The sequence below is a fragment of the Ceratotherium simum genome, chromosome 30 (genome assembly GCF_057802395.1).
Source record: "Ceratotherium simum simum isolate JZ-2026a chromosome 30, ASM5780239v1, whole genome shotgun sequence".
NCBI classification, from domain to species: domain Eukaryota; kingdom Metazoa; phylum Chordata; class Mammalia; order Perissodactyla; family Rhinocerotidae; genus Ceratotherium; species Ceratotherium simum.
In genome coordinates, this window is record NC_141929.1 from 12,406,652 (window position 1) to 12,434,598 (window position 27,947).

The following is a 27,947-nucleotide window of genomic DNA, read 5'->3' on the forward strand; positions in this document are numbered from 1 at the left end:
ATTAGTTAAAGTAGAGAGCTATGAGACTGGGAGCCTAGCTATCATTTTGCCATGGAATGTTCCTCATTGAGCAAAGTGCTGGGAGGGCTGGGAAGAGGAGGACTGTTCTCCCTCATTCTTGAAGAACTATTATGGTTGAAAGAGGCAGCTGCTGTAAGCAACAGTGTCACCAGCAGGAAATTCAGTCACTTCTCCCTGAACCAAAGTCAGTGGTGAGAACATGTCCTGGTGGTAGTAGCAGTCGAGAAAAGTGGGTCTATTTAACTTCTCACTTCAAGGTCTCAGCAGCTCTCTGGTTTGACCACACTAAGGCCTATTTTAAAGAAATGAACTGTTGGTGGTATTAGAAATATTCTCTGGTCTCAAGAGATGCCACCTGAATTCTGATTTCAATCCACAATCACTAAGATTTGCTCACTGGACATGGAAAAGTACACTGGGAGATTCTTAGGTTAATCATGAAAAAGACATCTCAAGGAGGCAAAGAGAACATAATTGAAACAAATGATATGACTACATTAAAGAGAAATGTGACTTTTATTGCACTGCACTTTGGTACTAGAGGAACATATTTACTACAAAAGAAAATTAGGCTGCAATAAAAATTATTCAGACATAAAGCTGTTTAACATTCTTTTCCTGTAGCTATATTTCAGCCTATCAAAAACAAAGTAAAAAGAAAAAAATCTAGAATATGTTATAATTAAGAACTTCTGTTCATCAAAAGACATCATTAACAATATAAAATTATAATCCACAGAGAGAGAGAAGATATTTGTAATTAATTTATCAGAAAAGGACTCACCCAAAATACATAAAGAATACCTACAAATTTATTATTTTTTTAAAGAAGAAGACAACCCTATAGAAAATGGGCAACAGATTGGAAGAGCCACTTTATAAAGGAGGATATCCAAATGGTCAACAGAGATTAGACAGTGACCCCTAATGCTTACCATACACATGTCCTCTGACCTCATAATTCCACTCCCAGATATACACCCAACAGAAATACAAGCATATGTTCACCAAAGACCAACACAAGGATGTATTTGTAGTATCCAACTTTGAAACTACACAAATGCCCACGCACAGTAAATAAATATATCTTTGTACTCTACTGCCAGTGTCCCAAAATATCCTCAGGTGATACCAATGTGCAACTAAAGTTGAAAACCACGTCCTCAGAGCTCCAAGAGGCTTAGAGTTCAACATCAACCTTTGCGTATGGCATTTAGAAACTGTTTGCTCTAGATACTCAACAAATATTCATATATTTGATGCAATTTAAATGCAATGCAAATGACTTCTGAATCTATTTCAGGAGTCTTACTTCTCCTTCAGGTCCTAGTCACCTAGTATTGAAATGGAGTTTGTCCATTTAAAAACCTGTCAGTAAGAGAATTTAGACCGCAAACAAAAAATTGCAGAGCTGGTTGAATGAAAATCAATTCAAGGCTAATTTAAGAAGCTTCTAAGAAAAACGCTGAGTTTACAAACCAAAATAGAAAATGACCACTGTCACATTTCAGCTTAAAAAAATGATTGATTCTTTTCTCTCCAACGTTTCTGTGGCTGGAAAACGTTTGTGGGCGTCTGATAACAGCAGTGACTCTCGACATTGAGTCCTCAGTGTTACAAGGTCAAGGGCAAATGTTTAATACAGCAATTAGCATCACTTTACGAAACTTATTTTTCAAGATAATGAATTGCACCTCTGAATAAGACTATTTAACTAAAATATATCATAAATCACATACATACAAAAAGGACAAAGTGAATGAATGTGAAAAGGTCGATAAAGACTCAGTGCCACGATTAAGAACAAGAGTGGAGAAATATGGCTATAAGTAGAATGTGAAGCATCATGTTTATTATGAAAAGCATTGATGGCTGAGGTTATTTGGGGAAGGGGAGATGTTCATTGCACAGGTGCTCATTGTTTCTATTCTGTCACATTATATCACATCACATTAATGTTAACTTTTTTCACTTTTTCATACAAGGTTTTTTGTTTATTATTTTATTACTCCTTCACTTTGCAGTTTAGATTAGTTAAAGATAATTGTTCTAATATTTGGAACTACAGGGATTGTTAAAATCCTACTGTTTTATAAATCTTTGGTGTAGGTTAACACTAGCTCAATCTCTGACCTATAATTTTCATATTCCTATTTCAATTGTCATATATAATTGTTACCCAGCTGAATCATTTTTTTAAACGAAAAATAATTTTATTGAGGTAACACTGGTTTATAGCATTATATAAATTTCAGATGTACATCATTATATCTCAATTTCTGTGAAGACTACATTGTGTTCACCACCCAAAGTCTAATTGCCATCCATCACCATATACACGTGCCCTTTTATCCCTTTCATCCTCCCGCCCCCATTCCTCCCTGGCAACCACCAATCCATTCTCTGTGTCTAAGTGTTTGGTTGCTGTTGTTGTTTGTTTTTTTGTTTTTGTGAGGGAGATTAGCCCTGAGCTAACATCCGTTACCAATCCTCCTCTTTTTGCTGAGGAAGACTGGCCCTGGGCTAACACCCGTGCCCATCTGCCTCTACTTTATATGGAAAGCCGCCACAGCATGGCTTGACAAGCGTTATGTCGGTGCATGCCCAGGATCCAAACCTGTGAACCTCGGGCCACCGAAGCAGAGCGCACGCACTTAACTGATACGCCACTGGGCCGGCCCTGTTCTTTGGTTTTTTTAATCTTCTACTTATGAGTGAAATCATATGGTGTTTGGCTTTCTCCATCAGATTCATTTCGCACTGCTGGTAGGAATGTAAATTGGTGCAGCTATCATGGAAAACAGTATGGAGATTCCTCAAAAAATTAAGAATAAAACTACCACATGATCCAGCTATGCTACTTCTGGGTATTTATCCAAAGAACACAAAAACACTTATTTGAAAAGATATATGCACCCCTATGTTCATTGCAACATTATTCACAATAGCCAAGACTTGGAAACAACCTAAGTGCCCAGGAATGGATGAATGGATAAAGAAGCTGTGATTATATATATTTATACACACACACACACACACACACACACACACACAATGGAATACTACTCAGCTATAAAAAAGATGAAATCTTCCCATTTGTGACAACATGGATGGACCTTGAGGGCATTGTGAATCACATTTTTAAACATGCTTTATATCTGTTTTTATTGATTTTGCTCAGAAGTTAAAGCATTAGTCTTGTCTCAAAGTTTCACTCTGAGATGAGAACACACTTTATGAGTGGTCTTTAGTGGAGAAAGTGAAGCAAGCAATGGAGAAAAAACACTGGATTTTTTCATGTTATCCCCTTGCAGTAGTCACTTCTGAAAGACTTCCAAAAACTTCAATCCCAAAAAAACATAATGTCAACAAATATCATCAACATAGGCCTAGCTATGATAGCACAGTGAGATGGAGAATATAATTTTAATAAAAATTAACATATATTCAAGTATCCACAACTTTTTACTTATAGGTAAAAGTGTTAAAGATAATATCTCAAACATATTTCTACATGATCGAAATTTCTAATGGTTCATATTTGTAGTATTATAAAATAACTTTATTTGGTATTTGAAATATTCCTCAATAGTTTTGATGTTTTCTGCTAAATTTGTTTACAAACAAGAAGGTGCATTTTTGGTAAAAGCTCCTAAATGCTAGGATAATAATCTATCTTAGACTGAATAACACTAACTTACTCTTTCAGTTTTGTCCTGCATTTATAAAGATTGTGTTTCCATGTAATTTGAAACAACACTATTATTATTATTATTATCATCATCATCATCAGTGTCTGGATTTAAACATTTTTTTTAAGAGAAAAAGGTGATGCTGAAAACTATAGACTTACTTTTTGCAATTACATTTATCTCATTCACTTGTCCCGATACCCAAATACAAGTGATAGTCATTATACATACTTGAAAATATTGATTAGCCATAATTATTTTTAAGATGGACGGATGAACTACAAATCAACTCTTGAACTGGTAAGTAAGGGGAATAAAATTATCCTTTAAAATTTTAACCAGAAAATCAATTCTACTCGATTAAAGCAGAGATTCCCAGTCACCCAAGGAGTCATGGGCTCCGAGAGCAGACTTAACTCAAACATATTTGAAGGTATTAATACGTGGGGAAACAGTCTACACCTGACATGTGCTGCCAGTGTAGACAAGTAAAGTATAAAGAAAAGTAAAGTAAAAAGAAAACAATCTAGACTTGTTATAATTAAGAACTCTGTTCATCAAAAGACACCATTAACAATATAAAAATATAATCCACAGAGAGAGAGAGAAGACATTTGCAATAAGTTTATCAGAAAAGGACTCATCCAAAATACATATGAAGAAAGAAGCCAGATTTCCTGGTGAGAGTGTGATTATGGGGTGGGTAGGATCTCATTGAATGAGAGGAAGGTGGGAGGTACCTCTGCTGGGCTGTGAAGAATGACCAGGGTTCTTTGGCAGCCTGGCAAGAGTATCGTGTGTAGTATATGATCCAGATAGTGGGGCCAGGGAACAGCTTTAATCATGCTACAAATTAGGATAAGGAAGAAAATAAGAAAAGCTAACTTCAAGGGAAATTAAAAACTAAGAAATGATGTGAGGAACCCAGAGACCTACAGAGAAGGATCCTGCCCCCAAGAATATTAGCAAGGGTAAGTAATAGAACACTAACAGCATTAACCACTTCATTAGCAAGTTGAGTTCATCTACATTTAAAATATATCCCAACTCTACTTTCTACCATCTCCACTTTAGTCCACGCCATCACTATCTCTCATAAGGACTACTGCCATAGCCTGCTTCTACCCTCATCCCTCCATCCATATGCCTCATAGCAGCAAGAAAGAACGTGGAAAATGTAAATTAAATCATGCCACTCCTCTGATCCCTTAGAGGAAAATTCAAGTTCCCTGCCATGGCTGGACGAGACCCACTACATACCTCGACTGCTTTCGACACCACCCTTTCCCTCACACTGATTCTCTCCTCCAGCCACACTGAACTTCTCCTTGCTCCTTGACTGCCTAAAGCTCATTCCCACCACTTTGAGCCTGGAATTCTCTTGCTTCAGATGTTCACAGCCTCCCTCTTCTGCTTCATCTGGCCTCTGTTCAAATGTAAAGCCCTCAGAGAGGACTCCTCTGACCATCACGCTTGACACAGAAGCCCTCCACTCCCATCACTGCCTGACTCCTTACTCTGCTTTGTCTTTTATGGTCTTTATCACTGTCTGAAATTATATACATGTATGTGCATGCATGTGTATATGTGTATGTACAAATATATACATATATATAGTTATATTTCATCTTATTTTTTACTCTTTTATTGACTGCCTCTTGTATCTTCCACTAAAATGTGTTCTCAGGAAGGCGGAGAACTACATCTTGGTCTTAGTAAGTGCTACATTCAATTATCTCTAATTATTACTGATCTTTTACTAGTTTTTCGCCCACTTTGTACTAATTCAGTGTAATCTTTTTAATTATAATTTAACTTCCATTGAATCTTCCTACAGCGAAAAAGTATTTTCACCTAGAAATTAAAAAAAAAAACTGATTTGTTTGATAGTAATGTTGTAGATTGATAAATTAATATTTTGTCTTGTAAATATTTTATTAACTTGTTTGTGGCCCTATCCTAAGAGAGTGGTCCACTCTTGTGGTAGAGGTAGAGATAAAAACAAGATCTTTATGAGTCCTCTTGACAGCCAATGATCCGCCTCTACCTAAGGCTGTAAGACTTATTTTTAACACCAGTCCTTCTTTTAATATCATCACATTAACCACTTCAGTTTACTCAGTTACCTGTGAGTAGGAAGGAGGGAACTGTATAAATAGATTTTTATTAATAGTAGATGAAACATTTTTTTCAGAGATATTTCTGCCTTTTCTTTTTTAATTTTCAATGACTTTGACTTAAGCATAATAAAGATTTCATTTTTAAAACTTTCAAGTAACATGCTCCTTGAATTTCACACATACGGGGATGTCAACAGCCTAAGCAATTGCCTCCATAAAGATGAAATCTCTTAGATCTTCATTAAAATTATAACACAAGATTAATGGCAAAAGACTCAAGTCTGTTCGAACACAGATTTCTGATATCATAATAGTACTTCTATCTGTTACAACCACCTGAAATCAAATTAAAGAGTCCCATCAGATACAATATATAGTGACTCATTTCTATGAAGTTAAAATTCATACCAAGAATGAAAGGTCAGGTACAGGCAAACTGCAGCAGATTTCACTGAAAAATTCGAGGACTGTTTCAGCCTTCTCCATTTCCAAGAACAGTAAGGCTATTTTCTAGATACTGACAGATTTTAAATTGCCATGCCTTTTGCTGTGGCCATCTCTCATTTTTTGTAATTCAAGAAATATCTATGTCAATTTCCTGACTGAGCTCCTAGCATGTTATTAAAAGAAAAATTATGTATTTCTTCTCATGTATTCCTTATTATTTCCATACCCTTCAATAAGTGGTCACAAGATCATGATTAGATTATCTATTACTTCCTCATAGAAGCAGTTCATTAAATATTTATTGAGTGAAAGAAAAAATAAATGATAGAAATAATAAGTACACAAATTCATTAGAAATCCCAAATATGTCTTAGTCAAATATATTACAAATAAGTTTCATCCTTTGCAGAGAGAGAGACTTAATAAAACAAGATTTTGTTAAGCAATAGAAAATATAGTTGGGATCTGATGAATTTTATTCTAAAACATAACTCTTAAAAATGCTTTAAATGTAATTTATGATAATTTTTCATTTATCCTGCTTTATCATGTTGCTGTGTCCTTATTTACTTTAAACTCTATGAAAAGTGATCAAGTAAGAGATAATTTCTTGACCTTCATGGTCAGTAAGTTCTATAATATAATTAGCAAAGATGCAAAAACACCTCCAGAGATATTTCACTATCAAGTCTACAAATACCGAGTTAATATATTTAGGAAAAAGATAAACAACATTTGGCTATAAATATGAAGTGGTGATCAGAAGATATCTGAAAAATGAGTGAGATGAGAGACACCAGCAGAAGAACTGGTGAAAGTGGTCAAGCCATGGATATTACACACTTTGCTCCTGTTTTTCTTTTTTCTGCCATCCACCTGCTTTTGACAGGGGTCCCTGGTTGGCATCAGCTGTAATTATCAGAGTTCCTCAACTCCCCTGGGACAGAGATAAACATCTCCAGGATCATACTAAAAACACCAATGTTAAAAAAACAAAAAAACTGGAACAAATCACATAATCTATAATATTAACAATGCAGGTTTAGGAATTACTCAAATACAAATTTGAATCTCATTTATTGGGTGGATTTCTGAAGGAAAGTCACTTCAACCCCTTGATCATCAGTGACCTCATCTGTAAAATAGGGATAACACCCACTTCACAGGTTGGTTATGAGGAAGAAACAAAACACCTGGCACAGCCTGGAACATAGGTTCTCAATAAATGGTGGTTTGTTGTTATTATCACCATTATTTTTTCAGTTGGTATTATTTTATTTTGGCCCATCTGTGCACTTACATGATACAATCAAATGACAAACTGCCTAAAAAACAGAACTTACCCACAAAGAGTTGACTGTTGAGCTGCAAAAGGACATGCCCATCAGCCGGAGCGGGCTGCGTCTTTGGCGAGAGCTGATCTACTCGAACGGATGCCTCTTTTGTGTTCCTTTCAACCCTAACGTGGTGCCACTGGTTGTCGTTGAAGTGAGTGGGTGACTGCGCGGAGATTTCAAAAGGCCCATTCCCCACATCAAATGAGAAAGTCACCACTGCTGGAGCTGGAAACATTAGACGTGGAGATTGTTCAAGTTAGGCCACGTGGTGGAGAGCTGAGTCTTCAATATGCTTAGGAATAGCACCATATTGTAGCAATCACTGAATATAAAAACAATGGTTTGAATCTTATGGAAGGAACCAATGACATCAGTAAAGAATAGACGTGGAATGAGACAGGAAAATATATTTGGAAAAAAACAGATTTTAAGAAATTCATCCTCAGAGTTATTTTTTATACTGATGAAGAGTCAAGCTATGTGGCCAGGGAAAGAAAACTAAATAGCACCAGGCATTTTATATCAAAATAATTTTTATGGCGATTCAAAGTTTATATAATTTTAAAAGCATGCAATATACATTTGATACTAGGATACTAACAGCAGTCTAAGAGTATATCAAAATCAGAGGGCTGGTTGATTTAATTAAGTAATTTTATAATTAACTGAGAATTTAGTTTTTAAAAAAATTAATTATTTGAATTTAAAACTTTCTTAAATTGGTTCTAGAGAATACCAATAATTTTCCCAAATTATCACACATTAAATACGAAATTATTCTCTTGCAAAAAGGCTAACTTAATATAGAATTTTTTTCAAAGGGACACAATGAAAAGATTCAGCTGATAAACTAGAAACATAGTGCTTTAAAAATTAGTTCAAGGATTTACTGCTAAATAGAATCCCTTAGACTTTTAATGAAAAGGAGACTTACAGCGTAGCTCTATCCGTATAAAATCGGTAATCCCCAGGTTCTCTAAAAATACCCCAGATGGGGCTGTTGTCTTAAAAAAGAAAGACACATCAGCACTAAGTTCTCCATGGAAAGTAGGAAAATGAAGGTAGGAGGCCTCAGTATTGAAGGAAGCTGAATTCCAAAATGACCCTGTTTTTTTTTTAAAGAAAAAAATCAGAAAGTAAGAAAACAATTTATGAAATAAAATGAATGACATAATTACATTTTCCATTGTTAGTATTTTTCCTACTAAAAATATTGCTAATGTATACAAACCTGCTCTTCTTTTTTCTATTAAGTATATAGTATACAAGACATGAGCATATGATGAGAAATTTTACAAGGACTGAAATCCTGGATTCCTTCCACCCTGGGAGAGGAAGGGAAGACTGAAGAAATGGTCTGAATGTTATATTTCTATATAAGAAAAACAGCCTCAGCCTAAATACTATCCTCTGCCAAAGTGATAATGATCTGCCTAACCCTGATTAATAGGCTTAATTTTTTTATAACTTGAAAATTTAAACACCTACATTCCTTTGAATAACAAAAACTCTAAAGAAGCTCAAAGTGTTTTTTGTTCTAACACACACACTTCAGAGTGACACCCTCAACTAACTGTTTTCATTAATAGGCCTTGTGATTTTCTAAGCTGAGACTAGCATTCAAAACACTCTCATCTGACTAAAGATCAGGGCACTACTTACTCTGTGCTCTGCTGATAGTGTCATGAAAATGCTCTTTTCACTCAAAATTATCTTTTACTCTGCTTATAATAGTGAAGTAGATAGTAGGAAAAAGGGTCCTCAAAAAGTTTTAAAATGCTCAAAATAAGGAGAAAATTTGTAAAAGGTTGGGGTATAAATTAAGAGATCTGAAAATAAATTATGTGGTCTATAAGTTTATTTATAATTTCTGTCCAAATACAGCTTCTTATCTTCACTTGCTCACTCACTTTTTTTTTGTTATATATACAACTTTCTTTTTGAAAGATATTATGAGTCTTAGATAGCAGAAAGTATGGAAAATAAAACATAAATGCAGCGGCATGAAGCGGCAGGAGTGAAATCCAACAGGTTACGCGTGGCTGATGAGGAGCATCATCAGAGAAATGACCTAGGCATGGCTGCTGCCACCAGCAGGTTCTCGACACATCAAATATACATATGCATCTTAAGTTGTAAGCAACCGCCTCCACACGCACTCACAACACTGGATAAAGTTCTTCTATCTAAATTACCTTCCTGGAAGAAAGACATATTGATTCCCTGAAGTTAGAAAACAGTAATTTCAAAACAACGGTTCATTACGTTAGCAGAGAATAAACATCTAGCTCAAGTTAAAAATCACCAACTTGACTCGGCTTCTATTTGTTCCTTAGATTTTTATTTCCTTTCTCTAAATTCTGGATCAAACAAACGGTGTTTATATCTATTTTATTTTTTCTGTTTTTCTTATGGACCTGATTCAAAAGTCAATTTTCAGCTCATACGTGGACAATTTTAGGGCTGAATTTTTTCAGCTGAGAAGATACTTGGAGGGCTTTTTTTTCCCTACAGCCAAACAAAACTGTATATTATCTGAGTATGTCAAGCCTAGTCCTTATTTCCATTTTATAACTATTTCTACACTTCAACATTTTGATGTCCAGGAAATAATGCAAGAAAATGCACAATATCAAGTCAGGGATAACACATTTGTGTTCTTAGAAGTTCTTTCCTGACCTATTTTTAGGAGGAATTAAATGCCTTTCTGTTGAAATGGTATATGTATAAAAATTTAAATAAAGCTATAACTTTAAATTATGGAATATTATTAAATCTTACTGATTTGGTCTGATTAGAAAGAGGATCACTCAGTGGCCGGCCCCGTGGCTTAGCGGTTAAGTGTGCACACTCCGCTACTGGCGGCCTGGGTTCAGATCCCGGGCACGCACCAACACACCGCTTGTCCGGCCATGCTGAGGCGGCATCCCACATACAGCAATTAAAAGGATGTGCAACTATGATATACAACTATCTACTGGGGCTTTGGGGAGAAAAAGGGGTAAAAAAGGAGGAGGATTGGCATGGATGTTAGCTCAGGGCTGATCTTCCTCACACACACACACAAAAGAAAGAAGATCACTCAGAATTACTTAAAGGTCTAAATTGATTATTATTATGAGACATAATATTTCATTTGTTTCACATTTATATCACAACTAACTCAACAAAGCATCATACAGAAGACCTCAGGGAACTGGCTGAAAGAGAGGAAGAATTCTTTGAATTGCTGCTGTCTTTACAATGAATGCCTGTACTGTAATGGAAACAATTTATTACCTTAGGTAGCTTAAACACTCTCACACACACAACAGCACCTATTCTGTCTAGTTAGCAAAACTTATTTTACAGATTCACAATAGGTAAAAAAACGAAGTAAGAACATTTTATAGGATTAAAAAACTGTTCCTAATTCAAAACAATTATAAAAAAAGCAAAGGCCAGTGTTTTCACGATCAGATAATGTTAATGGCATATGACAGCTCGGCTCTTTCCAGATTGTGTGAAGACGCACCCAGGACGATCTGCGCTGCCTCAGAGAAAGGAGGAGCAAGGAAGAGCGGGCAGAGCAGAGCCCAGCAGGCAGGCACCAGCAGGAAGCTGCAGGTCTTTTGAAGAGGATTCCGTGGCTAAAAATCCCTAAGCTGAAGCAATAGCGGACCTGAATGCAATCACTTGCTGCATGCATGCTAGTCAAGAGGGTAAGATTCCCTTTATCATCCCCACAAAACAAATTACGATGTATTATTCTATGTAATTAATTAATAATTACTAATAATTTTATAGTAATTAATTAATATATTTTCAATTCAATTCAATATAGGGTACCAGAGATTTGGAAAGATGCCTTCAGAAATGCCACCTTTTATCTTCCCAGAATTTAAAAACAATTATAATGGATAACAGGATCCATACCTTTATTTACACAGAAGAGGAAGATGTATTAAGTATTTAATTACATATATAAAGTAAAAAGAGCCCATTTAGTAAAATTAAATTATAAGATTACAAGTAATTTTTAAAATATTTCTTTTGATAAACTTTTATTTATATCATTAATTGATTATCCTTTTAAAAAGAACAGATTTACAGAGACAGAAAGTAGATTAGTGGCTTCCTAGGACTGGCGAGATGGAGCAGTTGAAGGATGACGGGGGCTAACAGGTGCAGAGTTATTTTGGGGGTAATGAAAATGTTCTAAAATTGACTGCGGTAATGGTTATACAGGGCTACGAATATACTAAAAGCCATTGAACAGTTCACTTTATGTGAGTGAACTACACAGTATGTGGATTATATCTCAATAAAGCTGTCAAAAAAAAAGAATAGTATTTGAAAAATATATTGCTTTTTTTTTTCTTTTCTTTTCTTTGGTGAGGAAGACGGGCCTTGAGCTAACATCTGTTGCTAGTCTTCCTCTTTTTCACTTGAGGAAGATTGTCCCTGTGCCCATCTTCCTCTATTTTGTATGTGGGAGGCCGCCACAGCATGGCTTTAGGTCTGTGCCCAGGATCTGAACCTGCAAACCCTGGGCTGCCGAAGTGGAATGTGCAAACTAACCACTATACCACCAGGCCGGCCCCTGAAAAATATATTGCTTTTTAAGACAATACGTTTTACTTTTAAAATCAAAATGCATATGACATGCTAACACTGCCTTTCTTTCTTTTTTCAAACCACTTTATTGAGGTAGGATTGACATGTAAAAAGCTGTATATATTTAGTGCATACAACTTTATGAGTTTGGTAACACTGCCTTCCTTAAAAGTGAATAAAGTAAAAGGAAATATAGAAATACCAAAGCAAGGGATAATTTACTAGTCCAATAAATCTTTCTGAAGGCTTAAGAATCATTTTAGAAAGCTGGGAATATTAGATTTCTTTAATGAAAAATTTTATTTTGAAATAACTGTAGATTTTCACGTGGTTGTACGAAAAAATACAGAAAGATTCTGTGTACCCTTTACTAGTTTTCCTCAGTGGTAACATCTGGGAAGACTATAATATAATATAAAAACCAGGATACTGGTATTGATACAGTTAAGATGCAGAACATTTGTATCCCCACAAGTACTCCTCTTGCTTCCCTTTTATAGCCACAGCCTCTTCCCTCCTGCCTTCATCACCTCCTTAACCCCTTGACAACCACTAATCAGTTCTCCACCATCATTTGAAAAATGTTCTACAAATAAAGGCACATAGTATGTAGCCTTTTGAGGCTGACGGTTTTTTTTCCACTCAGAATTACTCTCTGAAGATTTGCCCAGCTTGTTGTACATATCAATAGTTCATTCCTTTTTATTGCTGAGTAGTATTCCATGGCAACGGATGCACAATTTATTTAACCATTCACCTGTTGAAAGACATCTGGGTTGTTCCCAGTTTTCAGCTATTACAAATAAAGCTGCTATGAACATCCATGTACAGGATTTTATATAAGTTTTCAATTCTCTGGGATAAATGCCAAGGAGTACAATCACTGGGTCGTATGCGAGTTTTCTTATTTATCCACGTGCTTATTTTTTATGTTTATTTTTTGCTTATTTTAAGAGTTTCTGGGAAAACTCTTTTACAGAGTGGCCATACCATGCTACATTCCCACCGGCAAAGTATGAGTGAACCAGTTTCTCCACATCCTGGCCAGGATTTTGTGTTGTCATTTTTTTTTTTTTTTTAGCCATTCTGGAAGGTGTGCAGTGATATATCATTGTGGTTTTAATATGCATTTTCTCAGTGCTTAATGATTTTGAGTATCTCTTCACGTGTTCAACTGCCATTTGTATTCTTTATTTGGTGAAACCTCTCTTCATGTCTTTTACCTATGGTATTCCTGGCTTGGAGATGGCCACCTTCTCACTGTGTCCTCACATGGCCTTTCCTCTGTGCACAGGTGGAAAGAGAGCACTCTCTGGTGTCTCTTCCTCTTCTTATAAGGACACCAGTCCAATCAGATTAGGGCCCCACCCTCATGACCTCATTTAACTTCAATGACCTCCTTAAAGACCCTATCACCCAATGCAGTCACATTAGGGGTTAGGGCTTCAATATATGAATTTTGGGGATGGGGAAACAATTCAGTTCATAACATTCATATTTTATTGGATTGCTTCTTTTTTTTCCACTGTTGACTTTTGAGTGTTCTTAAATGTTATAGATACTAGTCCTTTGTGAATCTCCAGCCCTCATCTTACTTAATGCATTAACAACAACTAACAGTTGATTGTTCTCCCCTCTTTGAAACATTTTCTTCACTTGGAGTCAAGAATACCAACAGTCCTTTGCCTTTCTCATTAGTGGTATAATTCTCAGTTTTCTTTCTTCCTCCTCACTTCCTCAATCTATCAATGTTGGAAGGCCCCAAGGCCCTGTCATTACACTTCTCCATCCACAATAACTCCCCTGGTCCATCTCATGGCTTTAAATATGCTGATGACTTACAAATATATATCTGAAGCCTGGAACTCTCAAACTAACAACTCCACATTTCTATCTGAATGTCTGATGGCATCTCAACTTTATATATTCAAAACTGAATTCTTTACATTCCTCTGCAGCTCCTTGACCCCAGCAGCAATCTTCTCCATCTCAATTAATGCCAATTATACGCCTCTAATTGACTATTAGTCCAAATACCTCGGTGTCATTCTTGACTCTTCCTTTTGCAACCTACATCAATTCATTAGCAAATTTTATTGCTTCTCCTTTGGAACTATACCCATTCAGCTATCATCATTGTGCCCATGGCCCATGCCACCATAATCCCTCAGATGGTTGGTGATACGGTCTCATAAATGGTCTCCTTGCTTCAGCCTTACCCTGTGCAATCTCATTAGGGCATAAAGTTAGATCACACCACTCCACTTCTCAAAATTTTCTAATGTTTTCCAATCTCATTCAGGTTGTAAAATAAAGACCTTTCAAAATCCTCCATGGTTTGACCACCAGTTTCTTCTCTGACTTCTACCACTCTCCTCTTTGCACACTCTGCTCCAAATGTATTGACAATTTGTTGTTCCCTGAGCGCACCAGCTACAGCCCTATCTCTGTGTGGCTATTCTGGCTTTTCCCTCTGTCTAGAGAACTCTTTCACAGAAATACACATGCCATGCTACCTTATTTCCTTCAGATTTTCATTCAAATGCCACCTTCTTATGAGCATTTAATGACCATCCTATTTAAAATTTCCAATCCTACCCCACTCCTGCCTCAACTATATTGTCTTCACAACACTTACTAGCATCCATCATACCATATATTTTACTTGTTTATTGTCTATTCCCCCAAGAGAACTCAAGCTCCAAAAATGCAGATACTTTTGTCTATTTGGTTTGCTGCTCTCTCTCTCTCTTTCTCTCTCTCTCTCTATCGATGTAGGGAAGGCATAGTACAATGTATGGGGTTAATAAATGTTTGTGGAATGAAATTATAAGATTTCCTTTGTCCTGGTAGCAATCAGAAAGCTTAGAGAAATCACTCCCAGTTTGGTTGTATTACATGTATCGCAATAAATACACTCAAATTCTTTGGTAGACAAGTAGAAAGAGGGAGGGAAGGAGGGGAGACAGAAAAGAGAGAGAAGGAAGAAGACGAAAAGACAGAAGCAGAAAAGGGGTAAACAGGTGGAGAAATTTTAGGAAAATTAAGTAAAGAAAACCCAAGAAAAGAACAAATAAAAATTAAAATCAAAAGAATTTCCTAATGGTGGAGGATTATAGACATAGAGGAGCTTGCAAAATTACATTATATGATTATCTGTTAAAATGGAATTGATCCTCACTTTTTTAATGGTTTATATGTAGTCTGCCAAATGGAACAGAACTCTGTCAAACAGAAGAGAAATTAACCAAATCACTAGTCAATACCTTTTTCCAGTGTGTAAAGTTCAGAGTGTAACTTCTGCAAAGTTATTTATTGCCTACATGCACCTTTGATTATTTAACGCATTCTGGGCAGCTGTGATTTCTCAGACAGCTGAACAAGTCGATGCAGACAAAATGGAGAAACTAATTTCAATGACAAGAATTTCTTGCAACAAGAAACTTAGAATAATCTTTTCCAACTCTCTTAAGTTTTGGAGGCGCCTTGATTAGGCATAACATTTCAACAGAATGAATTGAGAAGAAACACATTTAATAAAATAGGTTGAAAAACGCAAATGCCAAAGAGTTAAAAATACTACCTTGTTCAGATTAATGAACTGAGAGCAGAAATTTAGATCACATTTGCAATAACTCTTTAACAACTTATAAAATGCCTGTATACATTTTACCACATCACATCCTATTTCAGGAAAAATTAATACCAATGCACAACACTGAGATGTATTCTTGTTAAGTTACTGACCTTTAAGAATAATTATTCCTTAAAGTATTCAGTCAGAAAAAGCTAGTCACCTCCAAAGTGGAAAAAGTAGTTTGGCCTCAGAATTCTTGACAGCAACATTCGATATCAGAAGATAAAGAGCACTGACCACAAATTTCTGAGAGAAAGACAATGTATCTAGCCTAATTTTTTCATGTTAAGGCAATGGGCAGACATTCTCAAATTTGAAATAAATCTGAGAATAAACCACATACAAGCCCTTTTGGGGAAAAATAAAAATAAAACCCTACTTCATAAAGAAATACGGTCAACCAAAAGATATCTAGAAAAGCTGTGGAAGACAAGATGACTGCATTTCTCATTGCAAACAAAAGTGGATAATATTTACAAACTGGTGAAAGTCACAAAGAGTGACCCAAAAATGCTACACCAGTTTCTAAAAAGGTTCAATATCAGGTTACCTTATAACCCAGAAGTTGCACTCCTAGATATCCTCTAGAGAAGTGAAAACATATGTCCACAAAAAAACTTATACATAGATGTTCAAAGGAGCATTATTCATAACAGCCAAAAAGTGGAACCAACCCAGATGTCCACCAACTGATTAATGGATAAACAAAATGCGGTGTATCCATACAATGGAACATTATTTGATCATAAAAAATAATGAAGTATCAATACAAGCTACAACATGGATAAACCTTGGTGATATCATGCTAAGTGAAAGAAGCCAGTCACAGAAATCACATATTCTGTGTTTTCATCTATATGAAATGTCCAGAATAGGCAATTCTGCAGAGATAAAAGGTAGATTCATGGTAGACTAGGGTTGGGGTGGGGGTGAGAGGGAAATGGGGAGTGTCTGCCAAATGGGTACCAGTTTCTTTTGGGGGTGATGGAAATGTTCTAAAATTGATTGTGATGATGGCTGCGCAACTCTGTAATATACTAAAATGATTAAATACACTAAAATACGATTAGACTGTACACTTTAAACAGGTGAATTATAGAGCACGTGGATTATATCTCGGTAAAGCTGTTATCAAAACCCAATATAAAATTACACCAGCCAAGTTTGTTTTAGAGTTCTGAGGCAATAAATATTCTCAAGCATATGCAAACTCAGGATATGCAACACTCATGAGTCTTTCTGGAGAAAAAACCAGAAAACATCAACTACCTGACGATGCAATCCAAGGAGAAATAAATCAAAACAGAAATCATTCAAGAATAGATAGGCTCTGATGATAAGACTGTGGGTAGCATTACAAAATGAGCAACCACACAAATAATAACAAAACTAGCAAAAAATGGGAGGTGGAGAGAGAAAAAGAAAAGAGGACAAATGAGCACTAATTTTCCTATTTTTCACACTAGATCAAAACTATCTAAAATTTAAAACCGAGTTTAATATAAAACCTAGTGATTCTATAACCTTTTAAAATTTTTATGATCTTTATTTTAAGTTTAGCAGCATAGTTCAAGTTGAATATATTAGATATATAAATAGTATAAAGCAATTCCTTTGGCTTCAATTCAGTTACTTCTTTCTCCATTTCAGTTAATAAAGTTTTGCAAATTTATTTCTAAATCTCTTTTTCTATTCTTTTATCTAGGGCTGGTTCTCAACCTTGGCACTTCTGCACCGCAGGGGACATTTGGCAATTTCTGAACATATATTTCGTTGTCACAACTGGGAAAAAGAGCTGCATCTAGTACGTAGAGACCAGGGATACTGCTAAATGCCCTACAATGCACAGGACGGCCCCCAACCGTAACAAGGAATTATCCAGCCCAGATGTCAAGAGTGCCAAGGTTGGGAGACCCCACACTAGAGATATCTAGCAATGTCTGGAATAATATTGACTGGTGTTAATCATCATTTCTGAGTTGTGTGGCTCTTGGTGATTATTATACTCTTTTCTTTGACATTTCTGTATATCTCAAAATCTGGTAATGACTCTGTATCAATTAAGGCATTACTATTTGATATTTAAAACAATGAATAAAAAATTAAAAATGTATAAACTTGTCACAATAGGATATTACTGTAGTCCTGAGAATTATGAGGATTCCCAGTCTCAAAAAAATGGAAATCTTTTGAAGTGTTTAGAATTTTGTTCCCTCACATTTGTGAAGTTTCTTGAATACCAGTTATTAATAATGAAAGTCTTTTCAAAAGAATAGAAAACAAAATGAAGCAAAATAGGCCACAAAATATTTTTTTCTCCAAGAGGTAGAAAATGTTCTAGTTTTATAAAGGGACTGTATTATTAAAAGAGCAAAAATTAACAAGTATTAATCATGTGTTTATTTGAAGGCACTTTCACTGCCACAAACCCAAGTGTACTGATGAGAAATGGCTCCGATGGACTAGACGCTCTTTCTACTATGTGACTTTTTAATCACAGTAAGTCTTTTAACATAATCTAAACTCCTTTCATTAAAAGTATATACTTGCTTATCATTTAATTGCTTATGCAATCAAAAAGTTATTCCTGTCTCTTATCAATGATTCACTAGCTATAAGTTTCTTGAGCTGTGTATGATGGATCATTCTCATTCTTTCATAAACTTCTATTTATTGATGACCTTTCATGTAACAGTGACATACCAGGTGCCAGGAACACAACAGTAAATGAGCAATGGACATGCTCTTGAGAGGCTCAAAGATACGTAAAAGCCAGTATGAAAAATATATATTTGTAATATGTTCAGCATTCTTTGAAAGTGTAGGACTAGTTCTCTAGAGACCTGTGGAAGCTTCATGGAGGAATGGTTTGAATCTGAGTGTGAAAGTTTTCAGTAAAAGGATTGGAGAGATTTTACAGATGAAGGAAAGCAAGTGCTGAGGCAATGGGGCCAGAGGCCTTCAGAGGTCCAGGAATTTTCTTCGTGCTGCAAGATCTGCAGAAATAGGGGAAGGTCCCTGCAGATGTCACCCTAATGAATGTCAAAAAAAGTAAATAAATAAATTTAGTCCTGTGTGTCAATACCGGCCTTCTAGTCTCTCTCCGTAGTATTTGGGGAGAGTTCTGAAGATACTACAACTACAGTTGGCATGGTCTCCAGGTAATTCTTATGCATGCTGAACGCGAGGAATTGTTGTTCTAGAAGACTTCCAATGGTACCTCAAAAATGAAGATGTTCTCACCGCTCCTGGGAAAGTGAGTGGAAAGGAAAGTACAGAAGTGAGCCCTCCCAGTTATTACCTTTCTGTTAATGGGAAAACCCAGATGTTTTCCCTTGATTCTTTCCTTTGACTCTTTTGTTTCTAAAGTTAATATAAATCAGAAACATTCAGCAGGACTCTGGAGTGTCCTGGAGAATCCTCAGGTTACTAAAACTTTTACTGTTTTATGAGTTTACATCTGGTAATTTTTAATGACCCAATTTTAAAATTAAGTAACTATCATCCTTGGTTTAAAAAAATGTACCATGTTGGTGAGTGATGTTGATAATGGGGGAGGCTACGCATCTGTGTGGGCAGCAGCTATATGAAAAATCTCTGTGCTTTCTTCTCAATTTTGTTGTAAACATAAAACTGCTCTAAAAAAAGTAAAAAAAATTAAGTAACCAAAAATAACTATTCATACTATCATTTAGTTGTTTTTTTTTTTGAGTCAGATGTATTGAAGGATAATTTATATGGAATAAAACTGAGGTTTTTTTGTGTAAAGCTCTAGGAATTTTGACAAACACATAAAGCCACAAAGCCACCACAATACTCAAGATATAGAACATTTCCTTCATGTGTTCTCCTTTGTAAAATTCCTCTCATCTTGAAGCCGTTGGCAACAGAGATCCTTTTTCTGTTCCCATGGTTTTGCCTTTTCCAGAATATCTTAGAAATTGAATCATCCAGCACACAGCCTTTTAAGTCGAGCTTCTTTCACTCAGCAAAAGGCATTTGAGATTCACCCATGTGTTTCATGTATCAGTAATCCATTTCTTTTTATTATTTAGTAGTATTCCACTATATAGTGTGGACACACCACAGCAAAATGGAAAATTTATCCATTCAGTAGTTGATGGACATTTGGGTGGTTTCCAGTTTTAGGAGACTATGAATAAAGCCAATATAAATCTTTGCACACAGGTATTTCACTTCTCCTATGTAAATACCTAGGAGTGAGATTGTTGGATCATATGGTAAATGTATGTTTAACTCTATAAAAACTGCCCAAGTGGCTGTACCATTTTGCATTTTCACCAGCAACGTATGAAAGTTCCAGTTGCTCTGCAGCCTCAGCATTTTGTATTGTCAGAGGTTTTGGGTTTTTTTTAATTATTATTTTATAATTTTAGCCATTCTAACAGTTGTATCTTGGTATCTCATTGTGGTATTATTTTGAAATTCCCTAACGACTAATGTGTTGTGGATCTTTTTATGTGCTTATTTGAAATCTGTATATTTTCTCTGATAAAGTTTATGTGCAAGTCTTTTGCCCATTTGTTAATTTGAATTTTTTTTATCATTGCACTGTGAGAGAGCTCTTCATGTATTCTGAATACTAGCTTTTATCAGATATGTATTATGTAAATATTTTCTCCCAGTTTATGGCTTTTCTTTATATTTTCTTAACAGTGTCATTTTAAAAGCAGAAGTTCTTATTTTCAGCAAAACCCAATTTATCCTTTTTTTAATTTTATGGATCATGCTTTTGGTGTTATATCTAAGAATTTATGCCTAACACTAAGATTTTCTATTATATTTTCTTAGAGAAGTTTTATAGTTTGTGGGTTTGCATTTATTTAAGTCTATGATCAATCTTGAGTTAATTTTTGCGTGTAGCTTGAAGTATGGGTTGAGATTTTTCTTTTTTTTGCAAATGGATTCTAATTATTCCAGCACTGTTTGTTGAAAAGGATTATCCTTCTCCACTGAGTTGTCTTGGTAGCTTGTCAAAAGCAATTCACCAAAAATATGTGGCTCTGTTTCTGGTCTCTCTATTCTATTCCATTAATCTATTTATCCACCTAGATGTCAAGACCACACCATCTTGAATTTTGTAGTTTTGTAATAAGTCTTAAAATCAGGCAGTATAAGACTCCAACTTTGTTTTTTTTTTTTCCAAAATGTTTTAGCTATTCTAGTTTCTCTGCTTTTCCATATACATTTTAGAATAAGTTTGCCAATTTCTACAAAAATAAAAGTCTAGGTTTTTATTGGATTGTATTCAATCTGTATACCAATTAGGGAAAACTGACATCTTAACAATATCAAGTCTTTCAATGCATAAGTAAGGTCTTTTATTTAGTTCTTCTTTAATTTTTTCTCATCAGTGTTCTGTAATTTTGTTACATTATACCAAAGTACTCCATATTTTTGATACTTTTTAAATTTCAATTTACAGTTTTTCATTATTAGCATACAAAAATATAATTTATTTTTGTATATTGATACTATGACTTTGCTAAACCCACTTATTTTTTTTTTAATAAATTCTTAGGGATTTTATACCTAGGAAACCATGTCATCTGTAAATAGAGACATTTTTTCCTTTCTGATCTATACTCCTTGAATTCCTTTTCTTGACCTGTCACATGTGCTAGTACTACCAGTATGATCCTGAATAGGAGAGGTCACAGCAGACGTCCTTGTCTTGATCCTAATCTTAGAGAGAAAACATTTAAGTCTTTGACTATTTAGTATGATATTAGCTGTCAGATTTTCAAAGATACCTTTTAGAACACTGAAGAGGTTCTCTGTTTGCTTAGTTTTTATCAGAAATAGGATGTTGAATTGTACCATGTTATGCAGAAAACAGTCCTATAACCTCATGTGAGGATGAGCCTCAACTCTGAAACAGATGTAGGAGCCAAGAAGGCCAGAGAAAGATCTCATTGACTGTTTCATTAATAAGTCAGAGATTAATTAGCAGGTCTTTACATACTTAAACTATTTGTAAATTCTTATTCCTAATATTTTTATCCTCTATCTGCATCCCCATGGTCACAAAGTTAAATGCTCTAGTTTCTCAACCTCAGCACTACTGACAGTTTGGACCAGGTAATTCTTTGTTGTGGAGCACTGTCTTGTGCAAAGTAGGATAGTTAGCAGCATTCCTGGCCTCTTCCTCTAGATGCCGGTAGCACTCAACCCCCCACAATTGTGACAGCCAGAAATGTCTCCAGATATTGCCAGATGTCCACTGAGGGGGGAAAATCGCCTGGGATGGAGATCCACTGCTCTAAGTGGAAAGGTGCTATGTGCTTAAGTTCATGGCAGGAAGTTTTCAAGAAAGAAACTCTAGGATATAGAGTTGGTAGTGACCTCAGTCAAGGTAGACCAGTCTTCCAGGAATTACAGCAAAGGGAATGAGGGGGATGGAGGAAGCCAGCCTGGCTCCCTGAAGGGTTACTATCAGAGCCAGAGGTGAAAAGTGCATGTGACGCATAGAACAATTTCTCTATAGTCACACAAAATCGTTGCACTCCCCTGGATGCATCCTGAGTTTACAACCTCATCTCTTTGCCCATAATTTTTCTCTCCATGAAATACCCTATGTCATCTTCATGTGATTGTGTAAGGCCTACTGGCAGAACAGGAAGTAGAGATGATAAAGATTAGGGATGGTGGGTATAATGGCAGACAGTTTTTTACAATGTATATATAAATTTTTATAGGCCAATATCATCTTTGCTTTTTTTATAGGCCAATATCATTTTTGCTTTTTAACTAAGCAACTTCTGCTCTGCTATCTCCATAAATCCACTGCATTGTCAGATCATCTCTTCCTCTGTTGAGCCCCTAGAATAAAATTTTATTTTAGGGCATACTTTTAATGTAAATAAATATTTCTTCTATTTCCATTTTAAGTTCTGGAAATAACTAAAGTATAAATGATGAATGCATCAGTCTCTAACCTAACCGATTTCAGAGAGGTTACGAATAGAAACATATGCTCATTTCATTCCCTGCTGAAAATATATATTTTCTGTGAAACTATGTTTGAATTTTAAATTTCTAGTTTAGAGTGTTAATACACTGAATATACAAAACAGCATGTCCCATCGATTTAGAGTGAACACACACACAAACTGAAAAAAAAGTAAGATTGAAAGTTGAAATATGTTTGATTAAACTGACATTTGATTCTATTGACATTTTAATTTCACTCCAGGCTCAACAGTAGGAAACTAACATACATTGTTAACAATTTTGTGTAGCACTGAGTCTTTCCTGTATGGATAATGGCACGTAGAAATTTAGAAATGCTGGAGTGTATTTATGAATCAATCAAATCAAGATGCTTAGTGATTTCTTTATAGAATCTTAACACAGTTTCCCATTATAGCATTTATCACAGGGTTTTGCACTTTATAGAGGCACTTGATTTGCTGACTGACTAAAACATGGACGGACAATGAGGGTATTATGCAAAGTGAAGTAAGTCAGAGAGAGAAGGTCAAATACCGTATGATCTCCCTCATAAGTAGTAGATAATAACAACAAACAAATACATAGAGACAGAGATTGGATTAGTGGTTACCAGAGGGGAAGCGGGGAGGGAGGAGGGCAAAAGGGATAACTAGGCACGTGTGTGTGGTGATGGACTGGAATTAGTATTTGGGTGGTGAACATAAGAATAGGATGTAATCCATGGAGAAATAGAAGTATAATGATGTACACCTGAAATGTATACAATGTTATCGCAATAAACAAATAAAAAAAACACAACTATTTCAGACATTGCTTATGAGTTTTCACAACAGAAGTCTGGTTAATTATGACATAATAGAAACATGATTCTTAAGTGACATCACTTTCCTCAGATATGTATACAACACGTTGCTACCACTTACTGTCTCCCCAGCAGAGCAGAGGCCCCAGTCTATAAGCTGCTTCTGAATGTGGTCGGCCTGTGTCTGTAATCACTATCTTAGTTACTGGCAGATGTTCTTTATAAGAAAGGAATCCAGTGTCATTGGTCCTAAAAAACAGTAACAACAACAAAATTCTTAAAATTACTCTGATTAACATAATTATAAAATAAACAGTAATCCTTATTGCATTTCAAAGCCAAGATGTTCCGAGCTATATTTGCACACACAAAAGAGTAAGGATCAAGTTGTTCATCTGAGCATATAAACACATGGCAACATTTTAATGTCTCTTGCAGACAGTATAGAGTTAGTCATTTTTAAATTCATTTGGTCATTTTCTACCTTTTAAATGGAATGGTTAATCTATTACCATTTAGTGTAATGATTGATATTGTGTTTTTAAATCTACCATTTTGGTATTTGTTTCTTATTTTTTTCCCATAGAGTTTCTTGTATTTCTACTCCCCCGTTCCTGCCTCCTCTTGGTTTACTCCATATATTTTTAATTCAATTTTACTTTTTTATTGACTTCTTAGTTATATTTCTGTTTATTGCATTTTAATGGTGCTTATGAATTACAAAATGCATCCTTAATTCATCACAGTCTATTTAGATTTTATGTTTTATTACTTAATATAAAATGTCAGAAGCTTACTCGGGATAATTTTTTTAACATCTTCCCCTACACATACACACCTGTTCTTTGTGCTATTGTTGTAATATATTTTAAATCTAGATGTTATAAACTTTACAATACAATTAAACAGTGAATTTTAATTTATTTTTAAATTAAGAAAAGAATTTAAATACTGGCTTTTATATTTACTGACATATTCATGATTTCCAGTGCTCTTCATTCCTTCCTGAAGATCTGAGTTTTCATCTGCTATTATTTCTCTTTAGCCTGAAGAATTTCTGTTAGTATTTCTTATGGCGCAGTTCTGTTGGCAACAAATTCTCTCACATTTGTTTAATCTAAAAAGAACTTTATGTCATCTTCATATTTGAAATATATTTTTGTTCAACACAGAATTCTAGATTGACATTGCTTTCTCTTTTAGCATATTAAAGATATCATTTCATTGTCTTCTGACCTGTGCTTCTGACAAGAGGGCAGCCTTCATTTGTATGCTTGTTCCCCTGTATGAAATATCTTCCACCAAATCCACCCAACTTGGTTGCTTTCAAAATATTCATCTTTATCTTTGGTTTTTAGCAACTTGAACAATAAGCAAAGATATGCTTTTCTCTGTTTTTATTCTGCTTGAGATCCTCTGAGTTTCTGGAATCTGCACATTGACGTTACATTAGTTATTATCCCAAAACTTAGTGACTTAAAACATTTATGATCTACAGTTTCCATGTGTCAGGAATCTGGGCATAGCTTAATGGGATCCTCTGGCTTAGGGTCTCTCTCAAGGCTACAATCAAAATTTGGCAAGGACTGCACTCATCTCAGTGCTTGACTGGGGAAGGATCCACTTCCAAGCTCACTCATGTGGTTGTTGGCAGTATTCTGTTCTTTGTTGGTTGTTGGACTGAGGGCCTCAGTTATTCACTGGCTGCTGGATGAAGGTCACCCCCACTTTCTTGCCACATGGACTTCTTTCCAGGACAGCTCAAAACATGGCAGTTTGCTTTATCAAAACAAGAAAGCTACAAGAGTCAGAGAGAGAGTTGCAAGCAAGTCAGAAGTCACAATCTTTTGTAACCTAATCTTAGAAGTGATAGCTCATCATCTTTACCATATTCTATTCATTAGAAGCAAGTCACAAGGTGCAGGCAACACTCAAGGGGAGGAAATTGCACAATGGTGTAAATAACAGGCAGTGTGGATCATCAGGGGCCATCTTGGAGACTTGTTATCACAGGCATTTACTAAACAAATTTGATAAATTTTCACCCATTGTTTCATCAAATATTTTTTTGCCTCATTTTATTTTCTGTCCTTGGAGACTCCAATTTCTTGCCTGTTAAATCACTGATATTTTCCCACAATCCACAAAGGTTCTGTTAATTTTTCTTCCAATCTTTTTTTCTGCTTCTTCATTCTTCACATTGAATGATTTCTATTAAGCCATCTTTAGGTTCATTGGAGATTTCTTCTGCTATCTCCTATATGAGTTCAAGTCCATCCAGTGAATTTTTCACTTCAGATGTTGTACTCTCTTATTCTAAAATTTACGTTTGCTTCTTTAATGTAGTTCTCGTTTATCTGCTTAGAATAACCTCTGTTCATTTGTTGTGATTATTTTTAACTTTAAGTCTTTAGGCATGTTTATTTTTTATTTTTATTATTTTTTTTTTAGCAACCAAAAATTTATTTTATAATTAAGTTCTTAAGGTCTTAAGTGGGGTAATGCATACAAATTCAAACTAGTAATGGATTTCTTTTTTTTTTTTTTTTTATTGCAGTAACATTGGTTTACAACATTGTATAAATTTCAGGTGTACATCACTATACTTCTATTTCTGCATAGATTACATCATGTTCACCACCCAAATACTAATTACAACCCATCACCACACACATGTGCTGAATTATCTCTTTCATCCTCATCCCTCCCCCCTTCCCCTCTGGTAACCACCAATCCAATCTCTGTCTCTATGTCTTTGTTTCTTGTTGTTATTATCTACTACTTAATGAGGGAGATGATACGGTATTTGACCTTCTCCCTCTGACTTATTTCTCTTTGCATAATACCCTCAATGTCCATCCATGTTGTCACAAATGGCTGGATTTCATCGTTTCTTATGGCTGAGTAGTATTCCATTGTGTATATATACCACATCTTCTTTATCCATTCGTCCCTTGATGGGCACTTAGGTTGCTTCCAAGTCTTGGCTATTGTGAATAACGCTGCAATGAACACAGGGGTGCATGTACCTTTACACATTGGTGTTTTCAAGTTCTTTGGATAAATACCCAGCAGTGGAATAGCTGGATCATATGGTAGTTCTATCCTTGATTTTTTGAGGAATCTCCATACTGTTTTCCATAGCGGCTGCACCAGTTTGCACTCCCACCAGCAGTGTATGAGAGTTCCCTTCTCTCCACATCCTCTCCAACACATGTTGTTTCCTGTCTTGTTAATTATAGCCATTCTGACGGGCATGAGGTGATATCTCATTGTAGTTTTGATTTGCATTTCCCTGATAGTTAATGATGTTGAACATCTTTTCATGTGTCTTTAGCCATGTTTATAAGAGTTGCTTCAAAGTTTTTGCCTACTAATCAAACATCAGTGTCCCAGGGTCTATTTCTAATAACCACCTTTATTTTCTTGACTTTGGATCAGAGTTCACTTTTTTTTTGGTATATGTAATAATGGTTATAATGTTCTGAATATTATAGGTGACACATCGTAGAGACTCTGGATTCTGTTATCATTCTCTGAAGACTTTGTTTTTGCTTTCACAGGCAGTTAAATTATAACCTTATCACAATAAATTGTGGAGGCTTGGTTTTACACTTCTTTAGGGTGGGCCTATGTCAGTCTTGCTCTTAGTTTTCAATCATACTCAGTTCTGGGACATAATCTTTACTGTAAAGATATGGACCTTCTGTCATTTCTATGGAGAGCTGAATGTTTTACAAAGCCCATCTCAATTAGTGAGACTTTAACCACAAATTGTGTCTCTCCTCTAGTAGCTGCCTCTGAAAAATCTGTATAGTTTGTTCAGTTTCCCAGCTGTAGCTCTCTGCTTGGTTCCTAGAAATCTCCGTGTGTATGTGCAGTTCAGGGGTCAGCTTAGGATCAGAGGGGAGTTGATATAGTGGACTCCCCCAAGTGGTTTTCTCTTTTCTGGGACTTCCTTTCCCTGCTCAATTTCCAGTCATTCTCTAGGCTCCCAACTCTGTCCTTTGATACCTCAAGCCAAAAAAATTCTAGTATTCTCTTTGAGTTCTAGCTACTCCATGGCATGTGGTCTGGTTAGCACCCTCAAGGGAAAAGGCATATAAACATGTAACTCATCCACTTGGGTTTTCCGTTCTTTCAAGGATCAAAGGCTCCCAATCCTGGCAGTTTCTGCCTACATTTGGTTGTTCTTCACTTACTTCAAGTGGATGTTCTTATAAATATATTTTCTGGGATTATAAATTTTATCTGAGGAAGGTTAGTTCTACGCAAGCTACTTCACCATAAGCAGAGTTTAATATGAGAAGTTTCAAAATC

General features: G+C 35.5%; 1 protein-coding gene across 1 annotated transcript in view; it reads right to left on the reverse strand.

Moving 5' to 3' along the window:
• The window catches only part of CNTNAP4 (contactin associated protein family member 4), a 234,948-nt gene that overhangs the window by 25,880 nt on the left and 181,121 nt on the right, over positions 1–27,947 (reverse strand). The window contains exons 15-17 of the mRNA XM_004437095.3: positions 23,749–23,876; positions 8,552–8,722; positions 7,624–7,842 (exon numbers count right to left, since the gene is read on the reverse strand). Coding sequence (XP_004437152.2) covers positions 7,624–7,842; positions 8,552–8,722; positions 23,749–23,876 — 518 coding nt within the window. The remainder of the gene's footprint in view (positions 1–7,623; positions 7,843–8,551; positions 8,723–23,748; positions 23,877–27,947) is intronic.